This window comes from Artibeus jamaicensis, unplaced genomic scaffold (genome assembly GCF_021234435.1).
Source record: "Artibeus jamaicensis isolate MK-2021 breed Jamaican fruit bat unplaced genomic scaffold, CSHL_Jam_final contig_1127, whole genome shotgun sequence".
In the NCBI taxonomy this organism is placed as follows: Eukaryota; Metazoa; Chordata; class Mammalia; order Chiroptera; family Phyllostomidae; genus Artibeus; species Artibeus jamaicensis.
In genome coordinates this window covers 3,378,434-3,390,680 of record NW_026521219.1, presented here as the reverse complement: position 1 = coordinate 3,390,680, position 12,247 = coordinate 3,378,434, and the positions used below count along the sequence as shown (strand labels likewise).

At 39.8% G+C, this 12,247-nt stretch overlaps 1 protein-coding gene across 3 annotated transcripts in view; it reads left to right on the top strand.

Moving 5' to 3' along the window:
* The window catches only part of COL12A1 (collagen type XII alpha 1 chain), a 116,029-nt gene that overhangs the window by 56,585 nt on the left and 47,197 nt on the right, over positions 1-12,247 (top strand). For all 3 annotated transcript variants that reach the window (XM_053664059.1, XM_053664063.1, XM_053664067.1), the window contains exons 27-37: positions 951-1,076; positions 3,420-3,559; positions 3,808-3,940; positions 4,037-4,063; positions 4,408-4,550; positions 7,014-7,143; positions 7,555-7,694; positions 8,117-8,246; positions 9,334-9,476; positions 10,499-10,628; positions 11,275-11,417. In XM_053664059.1, the coding sequence (XP_053520034.1) occupies positions 951-1,076; positions 3,420-3,559; positions 3,808-3,940; positions 4,037-4,063; positions 4,408-4,550; positions 7,014-7,143; positions 7,555-7,694; positions 8,117-8,246; positions 9,334-9,476; positions 10,499-10,628; positions 11,275-11,417 (1,385 nt within the window). The remainder of the gene's footprint in view (positions 1-950; positions 1,077-3,419; positions 3,560-3,807; positions 3,941-4,036; positions 4,064-4,407; positions 4,551-7,013; positions 7,144-7,554; positions 7,695-8,116; positions 8,247-9,333; positions 9,477-10,498; positions 10,629-11,274; positions 11,418-12,247) is intronic.

Genomic DNA, 12,247 nt, shown 5'->3' with positions numbered 1-12,247 from the left:
ATTAATAAAATACTTTTTGGATATTGATAATATGTCAGACTGTCTTGCATTTAGTTAAAAATGTTTTGCTGTATGATAGTAATCTTTAAAATATCACCCCTTAGTTGCAGAATCTAAATAGTAGTTCCTTTTCATGCAGATTACATATATGGTGCGCTGCATTCTGTAAATTACTAAAAATACGTCAATAATGTTTCTAAAAATAAAAACTAGCAAGGGGATGTTGGGGAGTTTGTCAGATAATAGGAAGATAGGACAAGTGAAAAGACAGAGAGAAAGGATGAATATGTTGTTAGAGGAGTGTCCTTTTGACAGTGAATGTTTTTGAGTAGAGAGGGCGGAGGGAGCTTTTTCCCTGGCAACCTGATTCAAAGTGGGAGCAAACCGAGGGGCTTCACCAGTGAATGGGTTTAAAACTCATGTGTGTTTGGGGTGGGAGCACTGATATTGGGATCTCAGGGGCATTTTTGGAATATAGAAATAGTTTCACTAAGCACCCAGTTACTGGCTGTGCGGGCCATTTGGGTTACACAAAAGCTAGTTTATCCTGGTATACGCATTCATTTCATCCTGGGTTTCAGTTTCAAAAGAGTACAGTGACCAGTGGGTTTCACAGGGTTCTTGTGCATAACAAATGAGATAATCCACAGGGCAACATCTCCAAAAGAAATGAGGCAGTGGTACAAAGGGGAGCAGGTGAGGAATGATCAGGTTGTTTAAATCCATAGGCAGTCATCATTTACCATGCCAGGTATGGCTCTAGTGCACACTTCTTTTTCCACATATGAATGATCTCCAGTTTCTGGATTCTTATGCAGATTGGAAAAAACTGCTTTGGGTTTTTTTTTGTACCACTATTCTTAATGATCTTGTGCTGAGAGGTATAGTAAACAACGGATGTCAAAACTAAAACCTTTGTAAAAATAGCTCTGCTGCTCTATTACAGGTAGAGGTAGACAGGTCACAGACCAGCATCCCTCTCAAAGAACTCACCTCACAGACCCTGTACACAGTCAGCGTCTCTGCCGTGTATGACGAGGGGGAGTCTCCCCCAGTGACTGCTCAAGAAAAGACCCGTAAGTTGTGGTCATGCTGTATTGGCTCATTTGGTTTCTTAAGGCTATTTCTGCCAGTATTTCATGTTTGCATTCACAGGTTTTTAATTTATTTTCTTCTCCCCTTTTACCTTTATGTTCATTTCTTTTCTAATTTCTCTGCTACTGTTTTTCCATCAGCCTCTGTCACTAATTCATCTTCTACGTACCTTGCTGGTGTGTGGGGGGTTGCGGGTGGGATGGGAGAGAAAAAGTACATTCTTGATGTATGTTGGACATTTTCTCTGGAAAAGTTGCATTAGTTACCAAATATTTTTGATATCTTCCTCTGTGTAAAGGGCTACCAGGGTAACAAAATGTAAGCATCTTTGCCATCAGTAGTTCATGATTTCATTGTGAAGATAAAATTAGTTGACAGTACATGGGGTTGTGCAGGGACGTTGAGGTTTGTGGCACTCGGTTTGTACGCATTCAGATTTCAGAGGAAGGGGAGACATCCACGGGGGGGGAAGGTGGGGACATACAGAACACGCCCCCTCACCCCTCCTTCCCTGCCCCATGGTGTTGCTTCTTCGAGGGCTGCTTGTTTCTCTCCCTCCCATGGTACTTCCATGGCATTGAACCTAATTGTTATTGCCTATCAGCCTCTTTGATCTATTCTGCTTTCCCTTCCTAACGAAGGCAGAGACACACTGATTTCATTTAACTTTGTATCTTCAGTGCTTGGCACAGTGTTCAGCCCATAATTTCCTAATTAAATAGTAGTTAAAAAATCAAGGTCTAGAGCCAGCAATATTCCAAAGAACTATAATGGGAGTCCCATATGTAATTTCAATTTTTCTAGTAGCCACATTAAAAAGGAAAAGAGACATAAAGTTAATTTTAATGTGTGTTTTATTTGACCCAATATATCCCAAAAATGATCATTTCAATATGTATCAGTATAATAATTATTAATGAGATATTTTACATTTTCTCATCATAAGTGTTCAAAATACAAGCTGTATTAATTTTATACTTACAGCATATCACAGATTTGGACTGGTCACATTTCAAGTACTCAGTAACTACATGTGGCTAGTGGCTCTCCTAGTGGACAGTATAGGTCTAGAGAATATAAATGACTTGTCCGCCTCATCCAGTAACCTAGTGGTGGGATCAGTGCAACAGTCTAGAACTTTTACTTCCTATACGGTGACTCTCTCACCAGAGGCTCACAATGTTTTCCTTTAGTGCCTAGCTGTCTGTGCATGACCAGGGAATCTTGTGCAATGTCCCAGCCTGCTCCTTAATACCAGGCAGTATCCACTTGTGCGATTTTCTTACCTTGTGGTGTCTCTTAGCTATTTCAGTTGCCTTCTTGACATCAGTTCTTACCTGGTAAGTAAGGGCAGTGGCCAGAGACAAAAACTGATGCAAAGAGTAGACCAACAGCTTTGCATAAACATACCATGAGTAGTAAAGAGAAAAAAAAGTCAAGATAAAAGGCTAGTGGAAACTGGTAATTTAGTACAATAAATTAATACTTTCAATATAGGTTTTTAATCCTTAATTATTCCTAATAACTTACATACATCCAAAGTGCATGCTTGATGTCTTGATGGCAGTTGTGCTTGTGAAAGTGGTGCCACTCTATCTCAGTGGGGCTTTTCACTATAATGATTAGAAACAAACTTTTGATGGCTCTGGGCTTTGTGTAGTTAGCTTTGGTTGCCAGGAGGCTAAGAAATAATCCACAGTGAAAGTTCAGGATTGGTGGCAGACTTTCCAAACTGCTTGTACTGCAAACAAACTAGAGTGCCTGATGAATAGGTTTTTAACTGGGATTTCAGCAGTCAACAGCACTCTGTGGTTTTTCTTCTCTTTAGACAGAGGCAGTTACAGTCTGCTCCACATCGTGTGTGAGGTTAGTGACTGCAGAAGAGGATTTCTTAGATCATAACATTTCATGGACCTTGAAGGTTCATGCACTCTCTGGCATTATATGCCAAAGTTTCTGCTTATGTGTTCTGCTCTGTTCAGGAGCCCTTGGTTTTCATTAGATTCTCAAAAAGATTGAGATGCAAAATGATTAGGAACCACTGAACCAGAAGAGTATTACTAAATATTACTTTTTAAATAGAATATAAATAATCACCTATAAAAATAAAAGTTAATAATCAACTATTAAATCCATGCCATGCTTCCAGTTTTCAGACCTCTCTCTTGTATTTATCTTTCAAATAAACTGAATTGGGGAGATATTTGCTTCTAAGCAATATTTTCAGCCAGTCTTTTCATGTCCATTAAAATAAAACAAAGCAGTTTTATTATATTAAGTTTGTAGAACACATTAAAAATTAGTCCTGCCTTTTCTCACAACAGGCACAGTGCCAGCCCCAACAAACCTAAAGCTTACGGATGTGACGACAGAGAGTTTCAGAGGGACGTGGGACCACGCAGCTTCAGATGTGTCTCTCTATAGAGTCACCTGGGCACCTTTTGGAACCTCAGATAAGATGGAGGTAGTGTTAACTCTCTTTCCCTTTCTCTCTATCTTTTTTTACTGACTCATTTAAATGATAGGAAATCTTGTCTGAAATAACATATTACCTGTGTTGCCAGAAAAGCATCTTTTCTTACTGGTGACATTTCATGGAATGACTCAGAGCAGGAACATTGGCTAAATAGTGTCAGCAAACGGCCACTGAGTATACGATATACATGTTGACTTGATTTGTGTGGGTTTCTTTTTTCTTCCTCTTCCCTTAAGACCATCTTAAATGGAGATGAAAACACTTTATTGTTTGAAAACCTGAACCCTAACACTCTCTATGAAGTTTCTGTTACCGCCATCTATCCCGATGAGTCAGAAAGTGATGACTTGAGTGGCAGCGAGCGCACACGTAGGTGTTCAGCTTTCAGGATGTTGTTATTTTAAAATTAATTTAAAAGTACAGCCATAGAGATATTAGTAATATTTTCCCAAATTTCTTTTTTAGTGCGTTTGATACCTGCAACAACACCAGGTAAGAATTAATTTGCTGAATTGTATGAATGACCCAATAATGAATGAATAAGTGAATGAATGAATGAGAAGTACCATACAATCCATTGCAGACAGGCGTTTTGCTTTTAAATTGTAAGGTGTTGGTTGGGACTTCTTTTAAATGGGACTTTCCTGGAAAAGCTTTGTTTAGAGAGTTTAGAGTTTACTTTTCCTGGAAAGGTATTTGTTAAAGAGTTATTCAGGATTCAATGACCACTTTAGTTCTAAACCTAGAGAACTATTGATTTTCTTGGGAACAGTGCATATCTTGGGGGGCAGCATTGTTCTGTGTGCTTACTCTGTTTCTCAACAATCTTCTTGCAGCTCCAAAAAGTGGCCCCCGAAACCTTCAGGTGTACAATGCAACATCCAACAGCTTGACCGTTAAGTGGGATCCTGCTAGTGGTCGTGTGCAGAAATACAGAATCACTTACCAGCCTTCGACAGGCGAAGGCAATGAACAAACGGTAATTTGTTTTGTAAAGATTCTTGCTTCTGCCTTTTCCTCTTCAAACTTTTTTCACCCACAATATATAGTTAATCATATGGACTATTTTGAGAGTTGTGAGAGTTACTGTATGTACGGGGTAGAAATGTTTAGACTCAGAGGATGTTCTCATGGGAGACGAGTGTTGCTTTTCATAGTAGCTTCACAGTATCAGGTATGTGCCTCAGTGCATCCACATTTCCCTTAAAAAAACTGTGAGTTGAATTATTCATGAAGATATCTGAATTTTTGAGTCTACTAAGATTTTTAATCCATATCACTCTACCTTAAACAAGTGCTGACAGTCTGCTAAACTCCATTATCATAGTTTTTCTTTTTTTGCATGTCGTAAGTGATCTTTTAGGTCTGGTGTTTCCAGATCCATGTGCCTGTTCACCTAATTCATAGTATTTGTCATTTTTATATTTATCTAAATGGAGATTCCTGAGAAAGATGCTAGGACTATAAACTCAGCCTTCATCTTTTTATCTTCTCAGTCTTCCCTTACTTAACAGAATCCTTGTCCATTTACCTTGCTTACTTCTGTTGTCTGTCTTCAAACTTACTCCACTTTTGTTTTTATGAAATGTGTGACTGGAGCTGCACACTTTATCCTAGCTCACAAAGGACTATGATTTTAACACATGATGCTTTGGGTGAGGTTCGGTGTTTTGTTGACTTTTTTGGGGGGTGGTGCTATGTTTCCTCACGTAGCTCTAGAGAGGTAGGAGTTACTAACTTTCAATCATGTGACTTGCTGAGCTCCAGTCAGTGGGTCTTACCTCGGGGCAGTTTAGAGGAGTTAGCAGACATGGACACTGGCAGTGGCTGAAGGTCTCTGATAGTGTAGTAAGTGGGTTTAGCTGGACCAGAAATTCTCCCATCCCCAGTGTGACCAACTTTTGAGTTGGTGTTTTGAGGTTTCCACAGACCTCGACTTAGGTAGTTTGATACACTCAGATTGGGAATATGTCTCGGTTAAATAAGTTATTATTTATATATGTTAATATATTATTATTATCAAGAATAAAATAAATACCAACTATAATCATCTGGCTTTTTATAAAAAGTAAGACACATTTGATGGATTGATATTTTAATGTCAGGAACAGAACTTTTTACCTATGCTGGGCCAGGTTTAGGTAAAACTATAGTAGGATAAGCTTGACATTAACATTTCTGTTCTTAGTGACACTGACCCTCTGACTGCTGTCCAGATCTCTTTTATTGTCTCTCAGCTACTTATTAGAATTAGATGGAGTCTCTTAACCATAACTCCTGGGAACTATTAGTTGATGATCCCTAAGATTTGTTACTGTTATGGGCCTTTTCATTTCAATGCTAGTCCATGAACTGATCAAAGTAATGAGTCACTGATGCTAGAATTATCTTGGAGAGTTGGACAGAAGAAGTGGGCAGACACCCTTCTGCTTACTCGTAAGGCTACCTGTATTACGTGGATGCTTTCAGATGTGTTAAGTACCAAATGGCTTGTACTGACATTGATATTTTTTCTCATCACCTCAAGTACTAAATGTATTGAAATCAGCGACCGTAGTTCAATGTGCTTCTATTAGGATGACTACAGTGATTCACCGAGGTTTCCTGTGGAACTTGAAAGGACGGGTGCGATGCTGGGAACATCTGGCTGCGCTAGCTCACCCAGCTGTCCACATGTGCACTCGTTGCGGGCAGTATGCCCTTTCATGTGATATTAATTAGTGTGGCACAAACATCTGAATTCGGTAAACTGTTAACAAATCGTACAAATTTTCTTTCAACAAGATAGCTAGATGGCCTTAAACAATGAATAAAATACTGAAAACTCTGTAATCGGAGGAAACTGAAAAAGCATCGTACCATGTGGAGATGACTGGGAACCCCTGCTTGAGTGTCCTGGCCAAGGGCCCCGTCACATAGTTTACACAGCTAATGCCATTGGAGTGGCAGTGTTTTGGGGAAACACTGAAAGCTTTAGATCTTTTGCTGAAACATTTTAATGTGTTTCTGAAGCAAATAAGAAACATCTGTAAGAAGAAGTAAGAATTATACTGAATGGTGCAGAACCTCTAATATTATGCAAGTCTTTGTATCTTGAAGTTCATTTGTAGCTCACTTATGGTTGATGCCTTCATGGGAAGAGATCAGTGAAATGCCTTCTGGGTGAAATTTTGCAGTGCTGGCAGCGAGCAAGTTGAAATATCTTTTCAAGGTCACCAGCGTGGTGACCTTAAAAGGCTTAGAGTCTTTTTCTGTGTGATTTAAGGTGCATAATTTGTATTTAAAATTATACCATATGATATCTTTAAATCTTCACTGTGGTATGTACATGTTTCCAGATCTTGGCAAGGGTCTCAAACAGCTCCCTGGTAGAAAGAGCTTTTTCCAACAGACTAGTGAGATGGAGAGAACAAAGTTAACACTTTTTCCTGTTTCACTCAAGATCACAATAGGAGGGCGACAGAACAGTGTGCTCCTGCAGAAACTGAAGCCTGACACTCCTTACACAATCACTGTGTCCTCCCTGTACGCTGACGGGGAAGGAGGCCGGATGACGGGAAGAGGCAAGACGAGTAAGTGAGCCCAGACTTCTGTGGCTTCTGAATTCTTGCTGTGGGAATGCAATCACACCTTTATTTGGAAACACTGCGTGGCACAGGGTTTTGATAATCTGTAAAGATATGTTTAAAAATAATATTGTTTTTAATATCCTTGCTTGGAGTTAACTGTCTCTTTGTGGAGCGAGAACTTATTATTTTCTAGAATAAAAAAAAATGCTCTGAGGCCAAAACATCTTGTGGAGAGAAGAGACACGTGTAGCAGATTATTGCAGTTTTTCATTTATTCACTCTTTCGGCAAATACTTGTGCAGTGTGCACTGCGGGGTGCCTGCTATGTTCTAGGGGTGGACCACTGAACCTGCACTTTGTATGTACTTGGCAGTGAGGGCCTTACTGTGTGTGATGTGTTTCTGTGCATTCCAGAGCCCCTGAATACTGTGCGGAACCTAAGAGTGTACGACCCTTCCACCAGCACCTTGAGTGTTCGCTGGGACCATGCAGAGGGAAATCCTCGCCAGTACAAGCTTTTCTATGCACCAACGGCAGGGGGTCCAGAGGAACTGGTAATTATTTCCTGTAGTGAAACATGCATGTTTGTTTAAACTGTAGCTGAATGATTTAAACCTGGAGCTAAAGGGATTAACTGTTTTGTTTTAGCCTTGACAAAGTTTATATTCATTTAACAGAACCTGATAGAGAGCAAGTTGGTGTCTTGGTGCCTGGGGGATAAGGGGGTGTGGGGAATTGGGGCTGGAAGTAATCATTCCAGAAGTTCTGACCAGGGAGCCTAGGGTGAGTGTAGGGGTCTAGAGGGGTCTTCATAACCTCTTATAATGGTTTATATGGGGACATTATATTCCAATAGTACAGAGCTTGCTTCTTAACTTGTTTTGAGTTAGTATTTTGAGTATTCTGGTGCTCAAAGTATTATTTCTTTTACAAGTTTTTTTTAATCAAGTGTATTATGTTTTATTAAAATCTTTAGGTACCAATCCCTGGGAATACCAATTATGCTATTCTGAGGAACCTGCAGCCGGATACCCCTTACACTGTTACGGTTGTCCCCGTTTACACTGAGGGGGACGGAGGGCGCACCTCGGACACTGGAAGGACGTGTAAGTAAGGAGGCAGGAGAATCTAGCCTTTTCATTAACAATTTTCCTTTTCGTTATAAAAGACCATATAGGCCCATTGAAAAAAATTGTAAAATTCAGAATAATAAAATAAAAACATAAAAATTACTCATAATTCACCTCTTCAACACCACAAACTGTTACTATTTTTGTGTATGATTAAAAGGATTTATAGTGGCATTTGTCTTCTGAAATGATAATTTCAAGATTTACAATAGTTAGTACCCTGGTTATTCTCTTTCACTGACAAAAATTCACTGAGCTTTGCTTTGTGCTTTATAAATTTGTGTGAAACCGTGTTTTGTAATTGATGTTACAGTGTGAGTTGTCGAAATCTGTTCCTCATATTGCTTGACTGCACATTTTTCTGGTTTGCTGAAGTGTCTTTTGGCATTAAAATCTGTGTGATTTTATTTGTCTTTAACATCTTGAAAACCAGTTTATAATGGTTTTACAGTTCTTTGTTGTGTTGCTGAAAGGTTTTTGTGCATGCTTATACTGTATTTCTTTGCCTTCTTTTGGTGACAGATTAGTGCTCTAAAAAGATGATGTTATTGAGTAAACTACAGTTTGGGGTTAATACATGAGTTTAGTGTATGTTTTTGTAAGTCCTGATTGGGGCAGATAATTGAGATATGAGGATCTCATTCCTCCCTCCTTTTGCTTTTAATTTTAATCATAGTAGAAAACACTCATAAAATCGAAAACACAATAAAATTCCTCCTCTCTATCTCTCTATTACTGATGTTGGAAAACTGAAGTTGAAGTTTCTTTTCCAGTTTTTTTCCCTATCCCTTGTCCCTTTACAGCCAACCCAGAATTACAACATTTATTAGCTTGTTTTTATTGGCAACAACTTTGCTTCTGTATAGACAAAGGCCATAACTGCCTAACATTGGGTAAATTTGGATTTGGATAGTTTAAATCTGCTTTTGCGTGTAGATAATTAGGAGTTTAAGGAGGATAGTGTTTTATGTTTTTATAGAGTGTAAGTTCTGGAGAAGAGATAACAAAAACTCAATATGTCTAAACAGACTTGAGAAATACAGGTTGACTTTTCCTTTCTCAGTGGTGAGAGGATTGGCAAGAGACATCCAAGTGTACAATCCTTCGCCCAACAGCCTAGATGTTCGCTGGGACCCCGCCCCTGGGCCTGTGCAGCAGTACCGCATTGTGTATTCTCCTGTGGATGGCACGAGGCCCTCGGAATCTGTAAGTAACGTTGTCTCTTCGAGCTCAGCAAATGACCTTGGTAGATTCTACTGTGCCTCCTGCCATGGCTGCCGGCCCAGAACAATAAGCCAGTTATTGGTGTGGCGCTGAGTCTCAGGGAAACTTCATTTCCTGATGAAGGGAGGCTCATGTCTGTGTCCTGCTGAATAGTCTGTAAGAATGCAAACCACAGACATGCCAATGAATAATGATTACGTGTTACTTTTGATGAATTAAGGCAGTGTGTTAATTATACAGTTAGTTAGCAAAACGGACTTTTGGGTGAAAATTCAAATTAGTAATATGAATTCAAAATGCCAGGAGCAAATGCAAGTCATTGCTAAACCCTGTTAATATGGGCTGGTGTTGTGAAGTCCTGATGTCTTATTATAAAGCTGTCTTAGAGCATTCCTTGACTGGCTTGTGCAAATTGCCAGAGAACTATTCAGTTTTGTAAGTAAATGAATAATTTAGAAATCAGAAATGACTAATTTGAATATGAAAGTATCAGAACACTCAAAAAGGTAAATGTATAGACTAACTTTATTTACAAGTCTTTATAAAAATAAACAATGATGAACACTACATGTGGTTTGTAAGAACATTGATTTGCATGTCCCGGTGTGTGACAGGGCATACTCAGACAATGCTGTCTTTATCCATTGCATAGAGTTGCTCTCCCGTAGTATAGAATTTCTCCCCCCCAGGGTAGAAGTCTTTTATGTTTATCTAACATTCAGGAATGTTCTTCAAGTTACTATCATGAGTGGTTATGTTTGAGAATCTTTACAACGAACATAAATGGGAGCGTGAACTGACTTGGTCTGGAGAGGAAACTTCTGAGGATAAACTGCATCTAATTATGTGGGTTGGGCAGAGATCTCAAGAAGAAGCACAAGTAGTTGGCTTTTGGCGTGTCTGGGCTCAGCTTTTTATTATCAGAGTTATTATGCTGACTAATAAAAGACTTGGTAAGCATTTGGGTTGTCATCAGGAAGAATTTGGCACTGCCTCCCCTCCAGGTTGTGGTGCCAGGAAACACCCGCACGGTGCACCTGGAGCGGCTGATTCCGGACACACCCTACTCCGTGAACATCGTGGCTCTCTACTCAGACGGGGAGGGGAATCCCAGCCCCGCCCAGGGCCGAACACGTGAGGCAGAAATCCTTTCTCCACCCCATTTTCTTCTAACTCAGTGGCTGAGCTTCTTTAAGTGAGTGAGTAGTGGGTGGAGAGTGAGAGGTCGTGAGAGCTTTTGCCACATTTGTGCAGGTGAGGCTAGGCCTAGACACTCCAGGTGAAAGCTTTGGGTCCATGCTTGCTCTTTATGCTGAGTGGACTTTATTTGGTCATATTGTCATTGAGTTAAGGCCTAAATTAGGAAGGGGTTTCTTCCCTCCTGGCCTTCAGTAGGTCTTCTCACTACATGGGTACCTTTCAAACATGAGGGCTTGGCTTCTATGTTGTGTTAAACAGGAAGTGATTATAGTGGTTAAAATCATCCTTTTTCCCCCCCAGTCTATACATTTAGGTTCAAACCTAGTTCTGTCACTGGAAGTTCAGCATATAACTGTAGCTCTGCAGGGGAGCACTTTCTACAGTTTATCTTTTCACATTAAAACCATAGAAAATGTGTATTTTATCATAGGGAATAAACAACCTAGTGAATATAGAAATACCTGAAAGGTATTAATTCCTTAATGTGACCAGGGTAAAATTCTTTTATGCCCCACCTCTGTCCCCATGTCTGTCCTGCTCACAGACATGCACATAACTCTATTGTACTTTATTTATTTAGTACCACGAAGTGGAGCAAGAAATCTGAGAGTCTTTGGGGAGACAACCAATAGCCTCTCTGTGGCCTGGGATCATGCTGACGGGCCAGTTCAGCAATATAGGATCGTTTATTCTCCCACTGTTGGTGATCCAATTGATGAATATGTGAGTCTGATTCTCATTTTCTTTTTTTTAAATAAATTTATTTATTTTTTTGAATTGTTTATGCTGTTACAGTTGTTCTATTCCCCCCTTCATTCCCCTCCACCCTGCCCCCCAACCCCACCATTACCCCCCTTTAGCTTATGTCCATGTGTCTCAAGTCCTTTAGGTTCTATATTTCCCATACTATTCTTGCCCCCCCCCATCTATTTTCTATCTACTGTCTATGCTACTTGTTTTCTGTACCTTCTCTCCCCGTCTCCTCCTCCCACTCCTCTGTTGCTAACCCTCCTTGAGATCTTCATTTCTATGTTTCCACTCCTGATCTAGCTGTCCTTTTAGTTTGCTTTCGTTTTAGGTGTGGTTGTTAATAACTGTGAGTTTGTTGTCCTTTCACTGTTCATGTTTCTTTAACTTCTTTTTCTTAGATAAGTCCCTTTAACATTTCATATAATAAGGGCTTGGTGATGATGAACTCCTTGAATTTGGTCTTATCTGAGAAGCACCTTATCTGTCCTTCCGTTCTAAATGAAAGTTTTGCTGGGTAGAGCAATCTTGGTTGTAGGTCTTTAGATTTCATGACTTGGAATATTTCTTTCCAGCCCCTTCTTGCCTGTAAGGTCTCTTTTGAGAAATCTGCTGACAGCCTGATGGGGACTCCTTTGTAGGTGATTGTCCCCTTAGCTCTTGCTGCTTCCAGGATTCTCTCCTTCGTTTTAATTTTGGCTAATGTAATTATGATATGCCTTGGTGTGTTTCTTCTTGAGTCCAACTTTTTTGGTACTCTCTGGGCTTCTTGGATTTCTTGGAAGTCTGTTTCCTTTGCCAGATTG